Below are 25,559 nucleotides of genomic sequence, written 5' to 3' on the forward strand. Positions count from 1 at the left end.
AAACTTGTGCTTTCCTCCCATTTTCCATATCTGAACACATACACACATGTTACTCAGCGAAGTGGAAAATGCTGCTTACTTAAAAGACTGGTGATGATGTCTTTTCAAATTCTTCCCAACACTGCTTACTTCTATCTAAAAGAACACAAAATATTAATTATAATAAACGAAATATTACAAGGTACATTCATTAAGCCATTTCAATTCATAGTTCAAAAGATTACAGCTGCAACTTGTTGCATCTCCTCTGCACTAAAGAGGATGGTGTCACGTATCCGATATATGTCAGAGGAGTTTAATGGAAAGCATTGGTACTGCTCTGACCCAGCCAACCACGAGCAACGAAAAATAGCAAAAATAGCACAGATGTGCCTACTACAGCTATTTCATTCCTGTGTTCAATTACAAGACATCTGTACTTTGCTGAAGCTTTTGTTCTTCTGAAATGTGAAAGGCTGTTTTGCCTTTATGTAGCAGAGATACTAAATGAAAAGAATATTGATCTCCTCAAGAAATTGCAGCTTACAGGCAAAGAATGGCCATAAAGCTAATGTAACAGGCCATGATTTAAAAAAACCTGAGTTCAACTCCTACTTCTACAGGAGATGTACCTTCAGGAGACTCTCAGAGCCAGAATCATTAAAGAAATTCAGATGCTCATGAAGGAAGACAAGATAAGGTTTTTGTACATGTTGGTATTGTAAAAAGTTGCCTAAGGACTCATAAAATAACCCTGCAAAACGTTCTCAAGTGCCTGGGTATTTTTAGGGTTTCATCTGCATTTTCAGATGCTCTTAAAATCTGGCTCTTGATTTCTCAATGCCTCAATTTCCCAGCCCTCCCTAATTTATATATTTTGTCTCAGATCATGCTGGACTAAATGTATCAAAATCAATGGAAGTGAAATAACCACAGAATCATTTAGGTTGGAAAAGACCTTTAAGATCATCAAGTCCAGCTGTAAACCTAACACTGACAAAACCACCACTAAACTATGTCCCTAAGTGTCACATCCACAGGTCTTTTAAATACCTCCAGGGATGTGACTTAACCAGTTCCCTGAGCAGCTTGTTCCAATGCTTGACAACCCTTTCAGTGAAGAAATTTTTCCCATTGTCCAGTCTAAACCTCCCCTGGTGCAACTTGAGGCCATTTCCTCTCATCTTATCGCTTGTTGCTTGGAAAAAGAGACTGACTCCCACCTCGCAAAACCTCCTTTCAGGAAGTTGTAGAGAGTGACAAGGTCTCCCCTCAGCCTCCTTTTCTACAGGATAAACAAGCTCAGCTCCCTCAGCTGCTCCTCATGGGACTTGTGCTCTAGACCCTTCACCAGCTTTGTTGCCCTTCTCTGGACGACACAAAGTGCCTAAATAACACGATTCTTCTGTACCTTTCGAGGATTGTAGCATTTAAAACCTTCCTACAGGAAGACACGTCAATAAGATGGAACTGAAACACAGCTTTATCTGTTCCAGAGAATGGTTCTAAGTACTGAAATGTTTTTAAGTTTTGTGCTGCTTCCTCTTTTTATCACAAGAGTGCTCATCAAACTCTTCATGGCTCCCTTATTTTGCCCACAAGTGGAAATTTATTGACCACAGGTTTTGTCTCACATCTAAATAAATACACTCTACTCTCTGATGGAAGAATATTTTTTCTTGGTCTAATTTTACAACCAATCTTCAAGCAGTGAAGCATTTACAAGCAATGTACAACAAGCCAAGACTAATATACCTTGTATCAATATTCACAGTAATTTTCACATTTGTACCTGAAGCTGAGCTTCAAAATCCACAGGCTCTTCCCTTTCCCACAAACTTAAATTATAACTACAATTTAAACAATTTAAAACTTCCTGCTTTTAAGCAGAAAAAGACAGTCCTGATTCTATAAAACACTTTTTTCCCCATTTCCTTTTAACAATATATTTAAAAGCATATTATATTAAAAGTAAATACACGTTTCTACCTGATTTTCTTGCAAGACAATCAATCTGCTCACCACTTACATACTTAAAAAAAGGTGGGGTGCAAAAGGAACAGCAGTATTTTAGCCTGTACATTGCTCTCTCAATACAACATCGTTTCAGCTTTATCAGTCATTTACCTCACACTTTAAATTTGCTTAGATTTTCTTGACATTAATTGGAAATTATTTTTACAATTCAGAACATAATCTATTTAAGCATTTTCAAGGAGAAAGAAGTTGAGAAATAGAAGACTAAAGTTTTTTATTATTTTCACACCCTAACATCTGAATAGCTGGAGGTTCAGAAAAGAACTTGGGCAGGGAGCCTGCGTTTTCAGAGCTGCTTTTGCAAGGTTTTCAGAAAAACACTTGTGATTTGTTAAAATGTAAATTATGTATTTTATCTACTACAGAAGGACACTGCAATACTGATTTTTCTTTTAATGGTAGTCAATCCTATGCCACTTCATCAAATATGCAAAACTTGGAAACTGCACATGCCTCCTGTTAGCTAACACACCTAGACAACTGGCATGCTGCTGTACAGAAGCCCAGACACCTAAATTTTCCTATCGGAATGGTAAAAACGCCTAAGCCTCCAAGTGCAAACTCCCTCAGAGTTATTCACAACATGTAACTTGAAGTATCTAGATAAGGTGTCTACGCCTGGAGACCTGGTAGCCTGTACAGTCAATAAAGTCTCCGGAAAGCAACTGGGTGCCAAGAGAGCCACTAAATACACAGTAATTCTAGGCTCTTATCTTAAGCATCTACGTTGATTTCCCAAAGTCAGATGGTCTGAACATCCCCGGACAATTTCTAGTTTTAGATTTTTCATTCCTTTGCTATGTGAGCATGTATAAATTACTGTATTTCTCCCAGCCTCAGCTATTAAGGGGTTTGTCAGAGGCATAATCAAATTAGACAAATCTCAGCCTTGATTCTGTAATTCAGTAGCACACATACCTGTCCACCCTTAAAAGAGAGATCCAGTCGTAACCACTGCTTCAGAGGAAGGCTGAAGCTAGTTTTTACTGCAAGGTCATCTCCTCTCATGAGGTGCATCTGAATGTGCACATAACCTGACAGAGCAACAAAGGAAGAAAAAGGAAATAAACACCATAGAAATATCAACATTAAGAATGGGCTTCCTAATGCATTATTCACAGTGATTCTGTCTTCTTTATCCTCTTCATCACCAACAGCGATCTTGGCACTCACCAAACCATACATCAGCTCTCACAGAATCCAGGGAAATGTGCTCCACATTTCAGTTACACATCTTGGATGCTAATGCCCAGGCTCCCACATGAAACCACAGACTCAAAACCAACTGTCTGAAGGATAAACATGCTAAACTTAAGGCAAACAGGGAGGGTGCCCCAGCTGATCTCGAACACCAGAAAGCAGATATGACTTGCAGCAAATATGACAGCAGAGGGGAAGAGCAATGGTATCTACTCAACATTCAACTGCTAGCATGTGAGAGTGCAACGATCAAGTACAGGATGACTTTACACTCCACTACTTGGACCTGCAGAAGCTAGACTCGTGGTCTGAGCTCTTAAGACTAGAGCAGGCTATTATGATAATCTAGTTTAACACTGAGAATAAAACTGGCCCTAAAACCTCTCCAAGCAAATTTCCTATCAAGCTGATAACTTCCAGTTGAGCTGCCGTTTGTTCGTTCTTCAAAGAAAAGCGTCCAGTTTATAATGGATAGATTAATTATCTAGATTGGTTACAAGACAGATAAAACGGAGACAGCAAAAATAACAAAGAGGAAAAGATTAGTTGTGAAACTTGCAAAGAAGGGGAAAAAATGTAATGTCTTATGAGAAAGCCAGGTGTGCACTCTTAAAACTCTGCACACTAATTTCCTCTGTGAGCCTGCCAATCAGCCCCCAGCTGCTGAATTTCATTCTCTACCAGAGGCTGAAGAGCCGTCTTCTGCCAGGAATGTTCCTCTACCACAAGTGTTGCTAGACTAAGACAGTGCTACCTCTTAACTTTTTTTTGGATCAGGGAAAAAGACTGTGCTTCTTGAACACTGCAATACAGGCAAGACCTTGAATCATTTGGACTTTTTCTGAGGCTATTTCAAATTTTCAAAAATTTTCTTGTCGTATGTATATAGGAATTGAGAACAATGTTAATATAATACTTCAATAATAATAACAAAGGTTGTTCATTGAGATAAACCTGTTCAATCCCAGTGTATGTTCTTGACCTGTAAGATTAAGTCTATTCTCCTGATAAAGCAGACATTTTCTATAGTTAGCCAAGACTAGATGCTATGCAACTATTTCTCAGTATTAATTTAGCAGTTACTTTCCTATTGAGACACTATAGTCAAAAAGAAGCATTATGCCAGGGATCAGTTTCACAAAATAGGTCTGATAATATATTTATGAACGTTATTCCTAGGCACAGATCTATAAAGACTATATTAAAACCCTTCTGAAGGCCGTTAATAATATCCCTTACCTTCCTCACTTAGAAATACAGCAGGAGTACTATACATTTCTTTTGGATCAATAAAATAGATTATACCACACAGATCCTTTTCACAGTGATGAAGTAAATATAGCCAGATTGAAACGGTGAACCTGCATGAGCAAAAATAAACACAAAATCCACTCCTGATGAGAAATCTCCCCATATAATTTGAAAAGCATGCATTTCGCTTTAATCTAGCAAACCTGTTTCACACATGTAATCTTTAGAACAGAACACATCCTCTGCAGTGAAAACCTTCAGAGCAACAGTATTTAAGACTCTTGTATCTGTGACCTCCTTTTAACTGTGCACTTTTGTGGTACCAACATGAGAGGAGAGTCAGGGAGCGTTATCTGAATGAATTCCAGAACACTGGGTCAGAGCTACTGCCAGATCCCACATCAATAGGGAACTGAAAACACAACCGAGACAACTTGGAGCCAACCTCCCGCATGCAGGCTGTGGTACGAGATCCCCAAATGCACCGTCTTGTAATCTTGATCATGGAAGCCAGTAAAAATTAAGCTGTGTCCTCTATACTAAATGTCAACTGTGAAAACGTGATTGGGAGAAGCAGTTAAAAATGAATCCAGCCTCCGGGTAGTACAGTCACAGATATCACAAGATAAATAAAGGTGGAGTCTGTGCAAACTATGGAGCAGTGCAAAAAGAAAACTTAAAGACCTGACAACGCTACCTACTGACAAATTTCTGTACAAAGCTGGCTGAGGCACTAAAAGCAGAATTTATACCACCGTATCTAACTTTAAGGCATTCCAGGAACTTGACCACTTATTTCCATAACATTTCCATAGCAGTTAAGCCAATGCTGAATGCCTTTGAAAACTGTACCTCCAATGGACAACCCAGCAAAGCATTACAATTATTATCATTTCTGATAAAGAAGTTCTCTTTTCTTAGTGACTTTAGGAGATATTATTTGGGTTTTGTATTTCTAAAATTAGGACACAAATATAAATATTTATTTACAATACTTTATAATTGGGTCAGCTTGCCTTGTTTCTCTCTCAAGAAGTTGCTAAAATACAGTACCTTGTGCCTTTTCCTGAACTAAACCAACGTAGGTCTGAAAGCCTAACACCTGCTCTCGTGTTTAAAAAAAGAAATTCAAGAGTGGTAAAGTTTTCCCCAATAGAGTCTACACCTTAAATAGCTAATAATATCTTCCACAGATGGTACGGGGATGAGGTAGAAGTGTTTGCAAATCATGATCACTTGTAAGTTGATCGTTATGACCTTCAGGCAAACACTGCTTCCAGACATACTGCTTGTGGTTATATATCGCTCTTTTCATCTTTCATTTCTGGCAATACAGCAAAGTTAAATGCTGCAGTCTCCATTTAGTCCTTGATCGCCAGTCTGAGCACATAACAGTTCTGGACAAATTTCTGGGAACAGAGCTTTGGACGATGCTGACTCATTTCACACCCCCCATCGCTGCAAAACACCATACAGCCTGAGCAGTCCCTTACAGCCTATCCTTGCTGCAGGCTGTCCACAGTCTCAGGTGACAGTTGTCTATCTCCAGTTCTCTTTCTTTACAAATCCCTGACTGAAGTCAAACAAGTAACTTCAGTTAGATCCATCTGCTTTTGTTGGCTTTTTGGTGCAGCGGGGAACCACCGGTCACATATGGAGAGCTGACGGAAAACTCTCTTCCTTTTCTTAGCAGAGCTACCCCAGGCTGTCACACAACCACAACACCCGGGCAATGCCTTATGCTAACACTGGTGACACCAACCGAAGGCAAGAAAGGGTGGAACTGTGTGGAGCAGGTAGAGAGCTGCATACACTCATGCCATATGCTCTCAACCAGAGCTCCAGCACCTCAGTGCCAGAAGCAGAATGCAACTGCGCCAGAGAGCAAAGGGCAGCAGGCTGTACAAACCAGGCTGCCACCCATACTGAAGAAGCCAGAAGCTAAAAATTGCTCTGTACTTATGGCTTCAGAGTTTGAGGGCTAGTAATTTGTACGCAACCTGTGCTATCTGGCAAGTCTTCTTTGGCACTCTTCTTCTGGCCACAGGCCAAACACAAACCAGCAGGCAAGTTCCAGTTCATGCGATCATTTCCTATTTCTGTAATAATGTTACTGGGGTAACAGCATCTGGTGGAAGGGAGATATATTTATATATCTCTATACATACTTTTTCCTCTGAAGTTGCAAAATACGACTGCAGAGTTGTGACAGTTTCGGGGAGGGGGAGAAAAGTAGAGAAAGATGGTCTTCCCAGCATGATTCCTCTGTAACTGAATGGTGGGCAGGGGCTAGGGGGTTTTACTCCTCTCCAACCAGGAGTTGACAAAGGGATGGTGGAGGAAATAGTATAAGCTCAAGGTAGAAAGCTATCTAGGCAGGGGGACTTTATCACTAAGGATTTGTCAGCTGCAAAATAAACTAGAGCGTGAATTTATAGGGAAAAAGCTGCTCCACGCTGCTTGCCCTTGCAAGAAACCCTGCTCTGCACTTGGTCTGCAAATGATGTTTGAAATGCAGATCTCTTTGTACTGCAGAAAACCTCAGGCTAGCTAGTCATGAGATGGCAGGCTGATAATGACAGCATGTAACAGCTAATTTACCCTCCTAACTGTACTTAACTAGCACAGTTACCCCTAATGTTGGTCTCCAACACAGCACTGCACTAACACGTACCATAAGTATCTTTCTGGAGTTCAGCTTAATCCCCTCCAAAACTGAAATCAGACAACAGAACGAACTGCTAACACATTTTCTTTTCAGCTTTTTCTCAAATTAGTAGGCAGTATTCCTCTAATCTGTGGTATAGCCTAAGAGTTTAAGTATATTCTATAGCCTTCAATAGTCAAAATTACAGCCCGCTTCATTTATTTGTCTATACTTACATGGGATAATCAATCTGATGTTGCCTGACTGTCTCAAGTTCTCTGTTTTCAAATTGTTCAAATTTCTTCACGATTCCTGTTTTCTCCCCACTGGAAGCATATACGAAGCTGAGTATCTGGACACCATCTGCAAAATACAATCTTTCTTAATCTGCCAGAAAGCGAGCATCCAGAACTAGTTAATTAGTTCATACTTGTACAGTCAAACATTTGAATCACACAACAGATTAAAAAATAACACAAACCTTCAATAAGTCCATAAATACAAGTTCACTCACTGTTATTAGACACATTACAATCTTGGATTGAATAACCCACGGGAAAGTGAAATGGAGTCCATTTCCAGCCGGTATTAAAAGCAGGGAAAGAACAGACTCATTTAAATCTAAGATACTTAAAGGATCAGTTATAAGGAAGAAATCTTCATTTATGTTATTCATTTAAATTTCATCCTATATTTGGTTACGCCTACATGAGATTACTCCACAGCTCTTGGACTTGCTCTCCGTTTTCAGCTCTCCAGTTTATACTGTATGTATGGACAGATACCATTTCTCTTCTTAACTGATATGCATAATCCTGTAATAAATCTGATAATGCTGTCCCTGCTAAGAAACATGAAAAAGATCTTCAAGGCCACTACATATCATCAGCTTTCCTAGAAAAACCCCAAAACAACAGCAAAAAAACCAAACACCAAGCAATTTGCTACAAGCTTATTTTAAAAAAATAAATCTGAATAAAATGTTATTTCCTTCTATTTCTTGTTACAGTGTTTTCATCTATAGTATAATTAGATAGTGCATAAGATGTTTCATGCTGTTGTCAGAGATCACGTGCTCTGCCTCCAGTAGATATTGCAGAAAGCCCCTGAAGGCAGCAACATCATTGCTTCCCTGTTTGTTCCAGTGCATTTAGACGCCAGTGTAGTGAAAACAAATGACACGAACACAATTATGGGATTTTCTAGGAGAGACTCCTCTAGAAGCAAATAACCTTTTTGCTTTTAGGTTCTGTTTTGAATATGTATTGAGGACAAAAAGAATTGTCAGCAGGTCATTCATTTTTAAAAGAAAAGTGATTGTCCATAATGGCTTTGGGCCAAAAAAAAAAAAAAAGTAAAAGTACTATACAGTTTATTGCACTATAAAGACTTAAAAATATATTTCTGAGTGTGCAGCCATCACCTTAAGCAGAAGTAGATTACCTGTGTGAAAATTATGTATGTAAGAACTGCAGGATTTACTCTGAAATAATGCAATATAGGACTGAACAACTCTCTTTGAAGACAAAGGAATGATGTCCACTGACATCAGTGGGTTTTAAATGAAGTTATTTGAATACACTTAGAAAACAGAAGCCCAGGCTTCTACAAATCTCCAGGCTGGCTGTGGTGAAACAGGCCAGCTCTGAATGACTTCAGTCATTTGCAACTCTAACCCCGCAGTTAAGAAGCTTACATATGCAACAGTGTTGGCCAAGTAGATCATTCTACATAATGTTTACTGCAGTTATGCACTTTCTAACAGCTTACCAAAGGTGTTATTTGGGTCCCGCTCGTTTCCTTGGGGAAAAAAGTGACATTACACCTACCACTTTCATGAGGGCACTGAGGTATCCTGTTTGCCTGGAGCATCCACAAATAGTCGGCACCCCACTGAAGACAAACTTTGTGGTCCTTATATGGGCGTTCAAAAGGTGGAACTGCTTCTAAAAAAGTGTAATTCTTGGCAACTGCATCCTGATAGTCTTCATTCTGCTCAGCATCATAGCTGCTAACTGACTGGTGACTAATCCATGCATATAATATCACATTGTGCACTATTATTGAGTTTCTGATGATATAATCATCTCTGTAAACCATGATGCTTGGAAATTTCAAATGTACTTGTCGGGTTCTACTAACGTAAAGGTTTTTCTCATCCTTCCATCTCCTTCTATACACTGGTACACCGGTCCTGAATTCAGAGGAAGCTACTGCTTCCAAGTTGACGATACAAGGCTTAGAACATAAATACTGAACCAAAACCTCAGAATTATTAAGAACTTTCTTTTCTAAAATGTTTAAATGGATAAAGTCCGCATAATCCATGTTCTGTTCAAACTGTGGAGTAACTGCTGTTGTTCGTAATGTCTCCTTTCCAAAGGATGGCACGAAATTCTAGGGGAAAAAAAACAAACCACAAAACACGTTAACCAGAGAATCTGAATTTATGTGATTACTAATATACTCATAGCAACAACAGAACGCTGCACAAGCAGGTTTATATACCATACTCGAACTCCAAAATATCAGGATTCTTTCACACAGCAAGCAGATGTGGATTACTGAAGAGGTTTTCATCTCATCAATTCCATCAAGGTTTTAATGGTAACAACTTCCCTACATCAAGTTCTCAAAGTTACACAGGTATCTACAAACAAACTGTATTTACAGGGTGTATCCTTCGGCCCTTACGCAAGTGGAATCCGGTCTAAGATACTGACTTACACGTCATGCTATTTACACATGCCCCTAGGATCAGGCCTAAAGAGTATATACTAAAACGTACCCGCCTTTATTCATCATATTGTTGTACAGTTGGGCTGCGACAGCCTGATGTTTCTGTATCTTTTTAAAGTTAGCTAATTTTGTTCTCTCTAATGCAGGTACCTGAAGAGCAGAGTAACGATTGAGGCAGCTCACAGTGGTTTCCTGAGAACAAATTCATGTTCACAAAATGTTTAGCAGCTTATTACGGAAACATTCCTGTCCTGAAGATGGACTTACAAATCTGAGCAGCAAGACCAGCAGGCAGCACTTGCTCAGTTTTTGCTCTCTATAGCTATGTACATCATAAATACACTTCGAGAGTGAGTGCTTGGAAAATACACCAGGATTATCCTCCATGCTGAAGTTCTTGTCTCTAAGGCTTCAAACAGCTTTTTTTCTTTCTGCTCTACAGCAGCGTCCAGCTTGATGCACTGCCAAGGATACTGAGGATTACTCAGCTCAGAGGGGCAGCCACCAGCACAGCACTTCTGCCAGGTCCCCTGATCCGTCTGAAATATTCAGAATTGTCACTTCAGATTACCAGGGAAGCTGTTTGTTCAGACTGCTTAGATTGAGAAGATCTGTCTTGGGTGACTTGTAACTTTGCTAAGCTTAAACAAATGGAACTGAATTTTATCTTGGATATCTACCTTGGATTAATGGCTCTTTCACTGTGATTCTCAAAATAGTTAAAAGATTCAGCCAAGTGCTTAGTACATTTCTAATTATTGGAATTATATGTTGTGCACCTGGAGGACAAGGCCTTGCCCACGATCCAATATGGGAACTGGTAAAAGTCCCTAATGATAAAATATGTTGACACTTCTTGAGAGCTACACTGAAAACACATCAAGCCATCAAAACCTGTGAAGGTGTAAATATTAGGAAAAGTCAGAACTAAGTTTACCTATACTACTTCCTTGTTCTTATAGATGAGAATTTTGGATTTAACTGTGTGATCAAATGCCATTTTTCCCCCAGATCTCTGCCTCCTTAAAGGCACAAAAGAGCTCTAAGGTTGCAACTGGGACACAACTGTGCATAGCGGAGACTATTTCCTCCGAGACCTTGACTTTATTTAAGGCAGAAGCTGGAAGACATAACTGAATGAGGGAACTTTTGGATGAGAAAGTTGGATATCATTGCTAGCAGCTGGGTAACTCTAGATAACTAGATTTATTTAGTGTTCCTAGATCTTTCTGAACTTGTCACTTGAACCACTTTCCACAAGAACAACCAAGTACAACATTATCTTCTTATGTCTGACAGGTGACACTGGAAGCAAGATGTGCTGTGATGCCGAACACTCATAAACCTGTGTGTAAGCACTGAGATCGTTAGAGAGCATCTGTCATTTGTTTTAGTGTCCAGCCCAGCCCAAACCATGGCAAAAATATACACTTTGAACAGATAAAATGCAATAAAAATGCAAAACACTCCATAATGTCAGTACCTAGGCTTTCTACAACAGGTAGTCTCTTCAGAGTGACAGCCTTCCTCTCTGCCTTGCTTCCCATTCTATAAAACAGATATTGTAAAAATGATGTGTACTGAAGGGGCTAAAAAAGGAATAGCAAAAGGAGGCTTGTGTCCACTGGAAAAGTTACCACCATATCATGTAATAACACACATGCACAAATATCGACATAAAAGTTGATGAGAGAACCTTAATTTTAATACTAATTTGAATATCTTTCAGAGCTTGACTTGACAAAGATACTATTATTTTACATTTCCTACATAATTCTTCTTTGGTTATAGACATCACTAAAAGCATTAAAAGCACATAACAGCAACCACAAATTATTCTAAACCTCTACTACTTGATGGTTATCATTCACATTTCTTACATATTTTTTATCTTACAATAAAGAGTACTTGTAAAGCAATTAATCCTTGTGATATGGGGGCTGTGTCACGAGAAAGATGGTAATATGAAAACAATGCCATGTGGTTATCACAAAATGTAGAATTCTACCAGGTAGACACTACAAAGCATTGTGGTACCACTGTGTGCTTACCACATACACACATTTACTGTCAAAATACACACAGCCAGCTCTCAATTTTCTCAGGGGTTTATCCAATACAGAGATATGGGAGCTCACCCCCAGCACAGAGAGAGCTTGGGTCTAGCACAGTTTGTTAACAAAAATGCAGCAGTGTATGAATGGTTCCATCCGACTTTCAGTGAATGGCAGAAATTTTGTGGTGGGGATCCCAAGGTAGTAAGCTCTGCAGTCCAAAGCCAGTTCCTTGTAGAACAAACTCCACAATGTTCCTAGAGCACGTCAGCACGATGTACCGGGACTGTTGATGTATAAGGTTAGCTTCAGCCATGCTTTCCCTTTACTGCCTTTCCCTCAGTGCCTGTCCTGCAACATGGGTCTCACAAAGTTACTCAAGAAACTTTTCTTTGTATTCTTCAGTGCCTGGGTATTAGTCAAGACACGTGCTGCAAAATGCACGAAGCACGTTTGTGTCTGCTGTTACACCACACCTCACAAACCCTTCAGGAGGCTCATCCAGTAAGAAGAACAGTGCAACAACCCCTGAGCGACCTGGCACCGATGCAGCCGTGGCAGAGACTGCGGACCGTAAAACCTTCGAGACCACAGCTGAGTCTCTGTTACCACTGGGCTGCCTCTACACGCTGCCCTCCAGCGCACTGCGCAGCATGCGTATTATCTAAATGTTCCTACTTGGTGAAGAACCCTAGTTCTTCCCTCCCCATTATCTCAGACAAGGCAGAGTTAATTGTGCATAATCTCTGACTACAAAGAGCGAGGATGAAAGGATTACACAATGAGTGTGATTATGAGATTTAAAAATAAAAGTTTCCCAGTATAGTAAGGAGGCCAGCTATGCTGGATTCAAAGACGTTACCATAAACTAGGCAGAGTTCAACAATAAAGACACAGAGGCATCGTTGTGTGGGGCAACTTAGATACAAAAGCCATAAAAGATTTTTTCTTTATCTTTTTCTTAACACCTGATGAATCTGAAGGCATTAGCCCAAGTCATCCCATCAGAAGTTGGGATAAAAATCACTGTGGGAGGCAATCACAACAATAGGTAGAAAAGTGAAAATTTTCAGTAGTGTAATATTACAGAAATGATGAGAAACTGTTCTTTCACTCACTGGAATGAGCTCTCAGCAGGACGTTCCCCAAGTTCACCCCTGCAGGAATTCCCCATGACCCTATGAAAGCGCACCTGTTTGCGCAAAGCCTGGAGACAGCCGTGGTCCTTCACCTGCCCACGGCTGCCACGTCATGCTGGGTTTTCAGAGGTGGGAAAAGGAGACACGCCAAAGCGGGCGCTGATCTGCTCCTAATTGCATCAGTATCGTACGAGCACACAAAGGCTTTAACCCCAGTTTGAGTTTAGCAGCATAAAAGAAGTAGTTTAGTAGCTGCCCCTAAAAGGCAGTTGTTTCGATAAGCCAGTGCAGCACCATGCTCACACGCACATCTGTAAGGGATGTCAAAGGCACCCCTCCTCTTTCAAACACAGAAATTTAACCTCATCTGAGACAGAAAGCTTTTTAATACGGTGATTTAACGATTTAGCTGGAGAAGGCAGGGGCTGGAGCAGGGGGTGAGCCGGGGCAGGCCGGACACCCGCCGGGCCGGCTTCGACCGGCGGCCCCGGGCTCGGACGGAGCGAACCCCAACCCCAACCCAAGCCCAGGCCGGGCGACCGCAGCCCCCGGACATCCCTCCTCCGGCACTCCCCGGGGGCTGCGCTCCCCTCTCCGCCCCGCACCGGCCGCGGAGCCCCGCCGTGAAGCCGCAGGGTGCCGGGCACCCCCCGCCCGCGGAGCTCGGCGCTCACCCGGGGCCCAACGCCCGGCCCGGGCCCTCGCCACGGCCACCATCTCCCGCCGCGAACGATAGCCCGGGGGCAGGCGTGGGGCCGGCCGTCACTCACCGTGAGGAGGAGAAGGAGGAGGAGCAGAGGGGGGCGGCGGGGCGCGGCGGGGGGCTCAGCCGGGGGTCGCATGCTGCCGCGGCGGCGCTCGCCCAGCGCGGCCGAGAGTGCGCGGCCGGCCCCGCCGGCAAGGATGCGGCAGATCCGGCTTCCTGGAGGAGGAGGAGCCGCCGACCGGGCAGGGCCGGGCAGGGCCGGGCAGGGCCGGGCCTGGCCCCGCGCCGCCGCCGCAGGTGCGGCGGGTGGCGGAGGGCGCGGCGGGACCGGGATCCGGGGGGTGCGGAGTCCCCCGCGAACCCCGCTACAACAGGCGCCGGGGGGGGATGCCGGTACCGGGGCGTGGCCCGCCGGCCCGCGAGGGGGCGCTGCCTGCCGCCGCGCCGCTCCTGCCGGGGCGGGGCCCGCAGGTGTCTCACCGCGCCGCTTCCGGTGTGTGCCGGAAGTGGAGCCACATAGTTTCCGGGTGGTGGCGGTCGGCGGCGATGGCGGGTCTGTCCCGTACCCTCGGTATCTTCGGCGGCTTCGTGGCCGTGGTGGGGGCGGCGTTTTACCCCATCTACTTCCGGCCGCTGCTGCTGCCGGAGGAGTACAGTGAGTGCCTGCGGCGGGGGGCGGGCCGGGCCGGGCACGGCTGTCAGCGCGCTTGTGCCCGGGACGAGGGTGTGCTGGGGGCTGCCCTGGGCGAGCGACGCCCGAGAGGCTCTCTGCTCGCCCGAGAGGTCCTCCAAAAAAAGCCAAACCCAAAACTCGCAGTACTCTTGTTTCAAGTTCTGCACGTGGTTCAGGACACCCTTTGGCTGTTCTCTGAAGCGATTAAAAGGATTGAGATGCCGTTGAAGAAGTTAGGATCAGAGGGCTGGAGCACCTCTCCTATGAAGACAGGCTGAGAGAATTGGGGTTGTTCAGCCTGGAGAAGAGAAGGCTCCGCGGAGACCTTATTGTGGCCTTTCAGTGCTTGTAAGAAAGATGGGGACAGACTTTCTGGTAGGGCCTGTTGCAACAGGACAAAGGGTAATCGTTTTAAACTGAAAGAGGGAAGATTCAGACTAGATACTAGGAAGAAATTCTTTACACTGAGGGTGGTGAAACACTGGCTCAGGTTGCCCAGAGCGGTGGTAGATGTCCCGTCCCTGGAAACATTCCAGGTCAGGTTGGACCGGGCTCTGATCTAGTTGAGGATGTCTCTGCTTGCTGCAGGGAGGGGGTTTACTAGATGACCTTTAAAGGTCCCTTCCAACCCAAACCATTCTATGATTCTGTAAATTGTTCAAGTTACGTTTTCCAGCCACAGTTGAAAAGTGTAACTTAAAAAACGTGGTAACAGATTATTTACTGATTGCGATGATTTGCTAGAGCTGGTCTCAGTCTGCAGAGTTTTCTCTGGGTGCTGTGGAAAACGCCCCCTTCCCTGCCAGAAACACAGAAAACCCACCAAAGCCCACAGCTGACCCTGTAACCAGGGAGCTCTCGAGCACTCAAAGGCACCTGAAGTTCAAGTGTGAAGCCTCAGTGGCTGGAGGTGGATGGATGCTCAGTGCTACAGGAGCGGTAGGCGGAGCGCCCATTACTCGTAAACTTCTGTTAACTACTGCCAAAGGAAGTGGGGAAGAGTTCTGGTGTAACCAGCCTCATCGCCTTGCTTTAACTTGTATAAAGCTAAGCAAGCTCTTGGTGATAGCCTGAAGCTTCATGTGGTTAATCTGCTGAGACAACTGAAGAGTTTTCTAGGAAGAAAAGAAAAAAGAAAAGGGTGAGAAACTTATTGATCTTCTTGGAGGGACTTTAGTCTTGCATCAAAGCTGAAGTAAAATTTAACTTGCAAGCAAGTCTTTATTTAAGGAAACCATGTTAGTGAAGTTGGAAACTGCCCACAAAGATAGTTTCTACTCTGTGTATTTTCCTGGCTGTAACTGGCTTTAAAAAAGACTGTTTCCTCATATGAAACACATGGTTTAGTGGCAGTGTTGAAACTTTGAGATCTTCAGCACAGACCTCTCCCATTAAAACAACAGGGTTGACAGCTTTGGATTGATATAGGGGCATTTTCATAGGACATTTCATGATTTTGCGGAACCGTGAGACTCGGCTCCTTCTCCATCCTGTGAGGTGTCCTCTCATCAAGACTGGCTCTTCCTTATTGTCCTTTTTTTGGTTTACCTGTTTTCCAAGTTGTTTCCAGGCCCCACCCCAGTCTCCCTATTGACTGTTCCATGTCCTGTCTCTGTTTTTCTCACTGTTACTTGTTTCTTTGCCTGACCAGTTAACAGCTCTTTCTCTTCACATCTCGTGTGTTCCCAGACCTCTCAGATTGATTCACATTTTGGTCTCTGCCTTTCTTCCAATCTTAGTCTCCACCTAAGACTAAATATTTTTACTCCTCCATGCCCTAGAATAAGTCTGATTCCTTGCCCTAATTTATTTTGTTTTCCCTGTCTGGGTTTTGTAGCTTTTCCTTTGAAATTAGTCAGTTCCCTGAGATTTTTGTCTGCTAAGAAGGATGGAATAGCAATTGCCATGCTCAGTGAACAGAACTGGAGAAACTGGATCTGCCTCTAATGCCTGCCCCCCTACAAGAAGAATCACTTTTTGTGATATGCCTGCAAGTCTCTGGTAGCATTAGGCTTGTACCTAGACAGCCTAATGACATGTAGTGCCTGTGCATTCTCAGAGGGACAGGATGGTGAAAAGTTTCAGTTTTAGGGTGAGCTTAGTTCTGGGTTTCCCCTGGGAAAGTGCACCCTGCGATTTTTTTTTTAAGGCTTAAAAAGTTCAGTGGTATGGGTAAAAGGCTAATCCAGCTGAGCTTTGACTTCTTCTGTCAAAGGACTATAGTGGTAAAGTGCTTAACTGGAAGGGAACAAAAAGGGGGGCATTTAATAAGGGGAGATGATACAGTTTTGTCCCTTTCTCTTCTTGGAAGTGGTTGAATCTTTCAAACAAAAAAGAAAAGCCTGAAACAGGCACGTTGTATGGAAAGTATCCCTCTGATAAAAGTTTATGAGCACTAATTTTGTAGATGCTGTCATGAAATCTACTTGTGATAAGATGCAACATCTTTCAGGGCTTGAAAATGGGGATCACTGGTTCTGGAAAGAATAAATCTTTTGAAAAGTTTTATGTTGAGCATATACGTGGTAGCTCCTAAAAGTACTAGTCATTCCGTAAGTGATGGGATAGTAGCAGGTATTTTTTATATATATAATATAAATAATATGTTTATTATAAATATAACTATATCTATATTATAATTATATATAATAAAATATAAGTACTATATATAAAATATAAATATAATACACAAGTATAAATATAATTATATTATAAATATATAAATATAAATAAAAGCAGCATCTTGTATTAAACAGTAGTCATTACTTTAAGATTATTATCTTATTGTTTGTAATCTCTTTAAACAGACTAGCAGTTAGTTTCTCAGTGATGTGCGAGTACTGCATTCACATTGCAGAATTTTACCGTGTAGCATCCAGAATGAATAAAATTTTCAGTATTATTTTATTGCATGCAGTCAAGATGCCTGGTATTTTCTTTTTTTTTCAGTCGTGTCCTTTCTGATCTGTTTTCCAGAGAAAGAACAGTTGATAAACCGAGCTGGTATTGTTCAAGAGGATATTCAGCCTGCAGGTACACTTGATTCGTATGTTTGCATTGGTTGTTTTAAAGATCTTCTTGAAGTGAGACCTGAATATTTATATGGATTTAAATAATACAGTGAAGAATACATTGAAAGATTACATATATAATAAACTTACCATGAAAATATTTTTTTCAGGCTAATTCTTCACTTGAAAACTATGGATTTAACACAACTTGTTTTAAATTGACTTAATTGGCCAAATAAGTTGTAGAGATTCTGTTATCTTCACACTTTCTTAAATAAATGCCACTTTCCACACCAGAAGTTAACTTCTGAAGCAGCTCAGAGCAAACAAGAACCGTGGGTGGGATGAGCTTTAGCTGTAAAAAACACGCTATTGCACCCTGGTTTTGTGGAATACTGCTTTACAATTCAGCTGAAACATGGTTTATGAGCGGTTTGTCAGTACCTTCCAGCCTCATGGGTGAAGAGGTAGGGCAGAAATCTGCTACACGTAAAGGAAAATTTGTAATGCAGTGCTAATAGCTTTTTGATCCCTGCTGTTGCCAGTAGAAGGCGTAGAAAAGCATATGAGGGGAATAAAAATTAAAGTATGTAAGGCCATCCTTGATAGTTCATTGTTTCGTAGGTAATGAACTGGTTATTCGTTATGCAAGGTTGGCACTTCTTGTTTAAAGACATGAGAGTGCTTGTCTCGATGAAACAGTTCATATCTGAGTATGTTGAAGGGTAATTTACTCCTATTTTTAGAAAATCCTAGCATCAGCAGTAGGGGAAAACCAAATAGGATTGTCCTTACTACACATATCAGTTAAATCACCAGTGCAGGAATTACTTTCCAGGAAAGTGGTGAAATGCTGAAGAAGAGTAGGGAAGGGTATTGTGAAATAGAAGTCTGCTAAACCGGCCTTTGTTATTAAAGGGGCCTGGACCGGCTCATTTATCCAAGATGCAGGTACTTGATGACCAGTTGTCCTCAGTATAACTTTTTTGTCTAAATTTAACGTCTGATGAGAAGTTATGAGATCCGCTAGTTGAAAGTGAAATCTAGACAAATTCATGTGCAAGGTACAATTCTAGATGGTTGTTCCAACAATATTAGAACACCTTCCCTACGGGTGTGATAGATTTTTCCATTATCTGAAGATTAAGATCAAGGTTTCTAAATATTTTTGCAAGCTTAAGCAGAGTTCTGAATTCAGTGCAGAAATTGTCAGGTTCTTTCATTGTTTCATACGCAAGGCTGGAGTAGCAGACCAATTATTATTTTTCTCTCCAATAGTCTAGTTATGAACTGCTGGTATTCTCATATTTGATTTGTAGGGTTAAAAGTGTGGTCTGATCCATTTGGAAGAAAGTAGTGTTGGCGGCTGAGTGTATTGCAAGGCAAAACTGAAGATGGACGTCTTCAGCTGTTTCTTCTTTCACTGAAGTGTGTCTTTGGGTGTCGCTGGAGAAGAATTCTGAATATGCTGTATGGGCACGTGAGGAGGAACAAACGCTACTGGTTGGAATACCAAGAAATAAAAATATGCTAGTTTTGACAGAGGATGCTGTGGCATAGTGCACAGACTGTTAGAGAGCTGAATGATTCTTGAGTTTAGAAGTGAAATATTTATTTTCTTGAGAAAAGGAAAGAGAAATTATTTTTGTGGTTAACCTGTAAACACTTGTAGAATAAATTATGAATAGAATAAATCATGCAGACCGCTGCAGTTTCCTCCCTAGTTTGAGAATTACTATTTGTGGTTTTATTATGAAAACATCATAGTATATGCTGCAAGATCAGTGCATAAAATACAATGTGGCGAGTGTAAATTTGTACATTAAAATTTCTTCCTTTTAAAACAATGCGTATTCCTTTCATTTGTTTTGCAAGTAGTTGTGGCTGGTTAACCTTGCCAGGTGCCCACCCAGCCACTCTCTCACTCCCGCACCTCAACAGGACGGGGAGAAAATAGGATGACAGAGCTTGTGGGTCTGGGTGAACACAGGGAGATTGCTTACCAGTTACTGTTGCATGCAAAACAGACTCAGCTTGGGGAAAATGAATGTAGTTTATTGCCAATTAAAATAGATATGGTTAGTGAGAAACAAAAACTAAAATAACACCTTCCCACTGCCTCCCTTTTTCCAGGATAAGCATCACTCCTGAGTACTCTGTTTCCTTCCCCCTGGTCCCCTCAGTGGTGGAGGGGGTGTTACACTCAGTTTGTAACAGTTCTGCTGTTTCTTCCTCCTCATCCTTCTCCCCTGCTCCTCTATGGGCTCTTCATGAGCTGCAGTTCACTCAGGAAATACCCAGCAGCTCTGTTGTGGGCTCCTGCTCAGGACACGCTGTGGATATCTGCTCCAACGTGGTCTGCTCCACAGGCTGCAGGGGACTATCTGCTCTGGTGCCTGTAGCACCTCCTCCCCGTCCTGCTTTTCTGACTTTGGTGTTCGTACTGCTCTTCCTCACTTTTTTCCCCTCATTCTGCTGCTTGTCTGTTGTTTTCACAAAGGTGCCACCCACTTGGCTGCTGGGCTGAGCTGTGTGTTGCCGTGGGTCCTTTGTGGAGCCAGCTAGAACAGTCTGTGGCTGGCATGGGGCAACTCCTGCAGCCCACCTTCCTTGCTGCCAAAACCTTGACCGGTACACCTGATACAGGAGGTTAACACCAAATGTCGGGGTGGAAAAGCAGATACTTTAAAGAATTTTTTTTTAAAAAGTGCTTTTTCATGGTAAGCATAATGATCATTGGAACAGACAAGTGATGGATTCCATCTACTGTAAATCTTTACCCAAATTGGATGCCTTTCTTAATAATAGGGTCTGAATAGGCTATGTGTTTTCAGATTGCAAAAGAAAGAAACAGTCTGTAACATATAGTTACAGTCTATAACCTAAACAATATAGTTTTTGAGTACAGGTGTAGCATGTACATTTAACTTGAATATACTATCTTCTTTTCTTGATTTATCTTTTGCACTTCATTATGGGACACAACATTTTAAAGACCATTGCAGGATCCTGTATGTTATGAAGAATTTAAGTGCAATGAGTGTTATTTATAAAGTTAGCAGATGTTCATTTGTTATGTTTTCAGACATCACGCAGTTTTATTGACAGATGACTCAACATTTACAGCGTTCTTTTCCAAACCACTGTTCTGTTACTTGCTATTCCTTTTCTCCCTGTCATCATCATTCCCCTCCAATTCAGACACACGTTTCCTCTTCTGAATTCATTAATTATTTTTTTACTCTCCTATTATCACTGTAAGCATTAAAGTTTTTTTGGTTTACATGCTGGGAAAATGTGAGCATGTCTGATTCTTTTGAGTTCTCGGGTGATTTTACATGATGGCTGAAGCCAGAGTAAGCGTACACATTTACTGTAGGGATGTCGACAGAAGTTTCACTACATAGCATAGTGCAACACTGTCACAAAGCTAATTCAGTGTTTGCTGAGAAAAGAAGAATCAATTAAACTGAACAACAAAGAGGTTTTTATCAGTTAAACCTTTACTTAAAGAGACTGCAGCCTTGTTTTTTTTGTTTTCTTGAACAAAACATTATACTGATGGATCAGAAAGTTTCAACAAAGTTGTTTCTTTTGAAATACCTTGCCAGCAGAAATACAACATCGCTTAAGTGCAGATAGTCCATCTATAACTGACTGGATGCAAAACAAAGTTTTAGGAGAAACTGGGAATTGTTCAGTAATACTGCTTCTGTCACTTGGTGACACAACTGCTCAAAAAACACACCATGGTAGTGTGAAGAAATTATTAAACCAGCCTTTCAGGATAAATGATGTGACAGATGATATTAAATTACTTGGTTTGGACTTAGGAGATAAAACAATCTCTGCTACTTGTTTACTTTGTGAAGTTGAGCAATTTGCTGAGTCTGGATCTTGCCTAGAAAGATGAGAGGTGGTTTCTGAACAGTGGCTGTTGCTGGCAGGTGCTGAACCTTTTGCCTTCATATCGCTTAAACGTTGCAAAACATTTGAGTACATGAACTCAATTATTTTGCATTTGTAGAATTGTACATGTCCGTTGGCCATGATCTCTAGTTTATTCCAGTGCAAAAATGAGATACACGCATAAGCTTGCTAAGTTTTGTAGTTGCCTGTACAGAATTTGCAGCAGGGCATAACTGTTGAATACTACTGAAGCGAATCTAAACTCTGAAAATGGTGTGCAGTGGTTTTAATGATCATCACTTCTCATTTGCTCTGTTCCACCTAATAAATTGGGCTGATTGGCCATGTCTTTAAAGTGTTAGGATAAGGAATGTCTGTTTGAAACCTTTGGTATTCTGTCTGGATAAAACTAATTACTCCTCTTGGAAACCGATACAAAATAAAACTGTTATGTCAACAAGGAACATACTGCAATAATTCTCCAGAATTTACACTGAAATTGTCTATTACTGCTCTGGCATTTGCCGGTTGCCTGGAGACTTGCCTGAGACTCACATGGGAAGTGCTAATCCTGCAGCTGGCTTTCCGGGCTTAGTGACAAAACTTTATTCTGCCCATGGGCACTGGACATAAGCCTCTCCTTGTCCTGACTACCCAGTAACAGGTGAAGTCTGATGGAGAGAAAATTGTGTCCCCCAGGACTTTTATCTTGATCTGGAAAGAAGAGTCTTTGTGAGAACTATTATTTTTCAACACAACCATACAATGAAGTTAGATGTTTTATAATTCACAACTTTATGTGATTATTAGTACTCGGGAGGGACTAGTCTGCCTTTTGCAGAGGAACTGATTTGCTAGTTTTGGTCCACCTATTCTGATAAAAAGTTTGGGACAAAACATTTGATAAAAATGTCTTCTAAGAGTGTTTTTAAAACGGTTATTGTATCTGTTCTGTAATATGAATGCATTTTGCTTATTTATTCTAGCTGGAATATGAACAGCAAATATAACTTCAGCCTTTGGAGGACTGGTCGACAAAACCATCTGGTTATACTAAGTTTGTGGCCTGCTGTTGTATGCTGATAATTTTTGAAATTACTAAAACTTGTGCCATGAAGAGCAAGCTTGGCATTTTGGTCTAAACGCAGCTTAGTTTTGAAGCATTATAGATTGTTGATGATGCAAGGAAACGCTCGAGCGCAAACGCTTCGGGAGGAGTAAATACAGCAAAAGATATTGGCAAGCTGCCAGCTTATACACATTGGCAAGAAAAATGGGCTTTTTCTTGCTGAAGATTGTATTTCACTTATTGAGATTGTTGCTGCTGGTGAGAGGGTTGGTTTTTTTTTTCTGTAATACTCAAAGCACATTGAATAGCCTTAACTGATCGTTGCAAATTTTTTCTGTACGTGTGCCCTCCCACAAAAAACAGTCCAGAAAAAGAAGCAGTTCTTATGACTTGCAGTTTTCTAAACCAAAATAAATCATGTATCTTCTCTTCTTGCAGTCTAGCAATAATTAACTACTCGTTTTCTCAGTATTGTGTACACTCCTACTGACCTTCTTCATATTAACATGCAGACACAGCAGTAAATGAGAAGCTGCATTGACTTTTTCTGTGGTGCCACAAAGCCCAAATAGTGTGTTTGCCAGTGGAAGGAAATTATTTTCCAGCTTCTGAGAAAGTGCTGCAGAAAATGTAGTTTCCATGTGGACAATGTATATCAGGAGAGAGCAAAAAGCAAAGTGCAGGTCAAAGCATGTCAAAGCTCTCATTTTCACATATTGGCCTATGATCCGAGGTGTATTTGCGCGTAGTGCAGACTGTGTGGGCCTTGCAAGAAAAATGGTGCAGTGTTTAAGACACTGTCTTGGAAATTAGGACTGTTGTGGTCAGTTCCCTGTTCCACCACTTTTGTCTGGTAGCAGGTAAGTAATTTAGCCTTTGAGCTTCAGTTCCATCTTTAAAATAGCAATAATAGTACTCCCCTTCCCTTGCAAGGCATGATGAAGGTAAAGACAGGGGTGTGGTTTTTTGATGCTCTAGAAAACATTTTGGGTTCTTGTCTGAGAAGTTTTTTTCATGGTTAAAAAAAACAGCTCTGAATTTGTGTGGGAATTAGATATTTTGGTTCCAAGAACTTAAAATGTTTTGAAGAATCTTTTCCAAGAGGAAACAACTTCTGAAATTTCCCAGGACTTTATACTGCTGAAATATTATGCTCTGGATATAGAAATTTTATATTTTGGGAGTCAAACAGAAAACTCACCTGCTTTTCACAATACTAATGTTTTTTTAGAATTTGAGTATAAACTTCTACATGTAAGCTGAAATGCAACCCAATATGAATGTTACTACAGTTGCCCAAAAAAGCAGAAAATTGGTCAGCTTTAGTTACTGGCCCAGGTGCCTCAGCAATTTTCTGATCTTCAGCAATTTTCGGTATTTTGACTTGCCACTGCCCTTGTCTTCTCTAATAATGGTACGATGGTTCCTCCCTTCTGACCTTGGCATGCCAAAAAAGTAGCAAAAAGTCTTCTAAGAGAGCTAGAAGTACTGAACAGGGGAAGTTGAGTGGCAGTTGAAGGAGGTGAGGAAGAACTGATGGTACTGCAGGGAAATCACTGCCTCCGGTAGCCCTGGAGGAACACCTTGGAGGTAGGGTGGTGGATATGAAGAGGAGACAGGGCATACTGGTCAGTGGAATGGGCAGGAGCATGAGGGACATGGGACATAAATCCATTGGAATACAGCCTTCATAGGCTCTGCTGCTCACAGAGCAATTTGGGATACCTCTTTCCCTCTCTTCTGTTTCCTCCCCAGCAGATCAGAGAGAAACATTTCTAAAGAAAGTTCCTAGTCAAGACAAGGAGGTTATCATGGGAAGAGAGCATCTAAGGAGAAATGATATACTATCTTTCACTCTAGCCTACCTTGAGAGGTCAGAAATCATAGAGTAACTTGGGTTGGAAGGGACCTCGTGCTGAAAAGTATCTTTTAGGCCCCAGGTCACAGGCAAAGGTGCCTCCTTCCCTATCAACTTCTTCCTGTAATTCAGTACAGTGAAAATCAGCAATACCAATCAGGGTAGAGGAGGAAGGTACTCCCATTGCTTCAGCAGAAGCTCCTGTAGGAGGAGTCCTTCTCAGCCGCCCATTCACTCCCAGAACTGGATGGCTTAGGCACAGTTTAGGAATGTATTGATTCTTCCACCCCGGATGGACAGAAACCACTGTGGATATTAACCAGAAGCATTTGCTCCCTGGTCTGTTATCTGTGGCTTTTGGGGTGCCAATGATTGTAGCAGGCCAGATCTCCTATCTACAAATAAGAGGAAGGTTCATACGAGAACTCTAACGTGTGCCATTACTGGCTGAACAGCACCATTAGGAGTCCTCTGAAGGCCAGAAAGCAGGTAATCTTAGTAACAGAATCTTCACTCTCTGCTTGTAGCTTCCTCTGAAATGAACTCCGTTCCCCTGGTCCTTCTTGTTGTCATCCTGTGCGTGGCTAACACAGGCTTGCTGGATAACAAAGACTTTCAGTCCAAAATCCCATGTCCCACATTAAGAACTTGTGGGGTATTACTTTTCCCTGCATTTACTGTGTGTTTTTAATATGGGTTATGTGATTTTGTGGCCTCTGCTGCCTGCTCCCTGCCTACTTCTCTCTGCCTCTGGATCAAAGTGACCATGCCAGCAGCACCACTAGATGAAGGAGCCTGTAAGGAGCTGTGAGGATCTAAGGAAGGCATTCCCACACATGAAGTCTGGCAATCCTCCTAATATATCTCAGAATTCCTCCTAGTCGTTTTCCGCTGACAAGCTTTTGGTTCATAGCAAAAACTCTTGTTATTATTCCTTGTTGCACTTAGCACAGTTAAATTTTGTCCCGTAGCTACCATTCCAGCTATTCTTTTGCACTGACATTGCCTCCCAAGTTGTTTAATCGGAACATTTCATTAGTATACTGCTATTTTTGTGCCAAAAAATTACATTGAATTTGTCCTGGGACAGTTCTTTGAGAGGAATGCCACCAGTAAAATCCCTCCAGGCCAATGACTTCCCATTTGTCATTTCCGCTTTAGCTACTTCCATACTTGGCTTACAATTCTTGGAGCTACTAATTGTTTCCCACGTGACATCGTTCCAAATGCTTTGCTAAAGTCCAGATGGAATATATCCCGTGAATTTTTGTCATGTTGACAAGCTGG

General features: G+C 41.7%; 2 protein-coding genes across 6 annotated transcripts in view; one reads left to right on the forward strand and one right to left on the reverse strand.

Annotated features, from left to right (window-relative positions):
- The window catches only part of SEL1L3 (SEL1L family member 3), a 38,973-nt gene extending 25,021 nt beyond the window's left edge, over positions 1–13,952 (reverse strand). For both annotated transcript variants that reach the window (XM_074587738.1, XM_074587739.1), the window contains exons 1-6: positions 13,817–13,952; positions 8,944–9,511; positions 7,351–7,477; positions 4,456–4,577; positions 2,935–3,050; positions 80–135 (exon numbers count right to left, since the gene is read on the reverse strand). In XM_074587738.1, coding sequence (XP_074443839.1) covers positions 80–135; positions 2,935–3,050; positions 4,456–4,577; positions 7,351–7,477; positions 8,944–9,511; positions 13,817–13,888 — 1,061 coding nt within the window. In that variant the 5' untranslated portion in view covers positions 13,889–13,952. The remainder of the gene's footprint in view (positions 1–79; positions 136–2,934; positions 3,051–4,455; positions 4,578–7,350; positions 7,478–8,943; positions 9,512–13,816) is intronic.
- SMIM20 (small integral membrane protein 20) lies at positions 13,869–19,283 on the forward strand. Of its 4 annotated transcripts, XM_074587743.1 has the most exons (4): positions 13,869–14,049; positions 15,473–15,566; positions 17,402–17,458; positions 18,756–19,283. In XM_074587743.1, exons 1-4 carry the CDS (start codon positions 13,887–13,889, stop codon positions 18,772–18,774), a joined length of 333 nt encoding a protein of 110 aa, XP_074443844.1. In that variant the 5' UTR covers positions 13,869–13,886; the 3' UTR covers positions 18,775–19,283. The 4 variants fall into 4 exon arrangements, 3 of the variants coding, with proteins under 3 accessions (XP_074443844.1, XP_074443842.1, XP_074443843.1); XM_074587741.1 differs by lacking the exon at positions 15,473–15,566 and having other exon boundaries at positions 14,020–14,407; positions 17,375–17,458; XR_012587076.1 differs by lacking the exon at positions 13,869–14,049 and having other exon boundaries at positions 14,139–15,566.
- Positions 19,284–25,559: the final 6,276 nt, after the last annotated feature.

The sequence above is a fragment of the Larus michahellis genome, chromosome 5 (genome assembly GCF_964199755.1).
Source record: "Larus michahellis chromosome 5, bLarMic1.1, whole genome shotgun sequence".
Classification (NCBI taxonomy): domain Eukaryota; kingdom Metazoa; phylum Chordata; class Aves; order Charadriiformes; family Laridae; genus Larus; species Larus michahellis.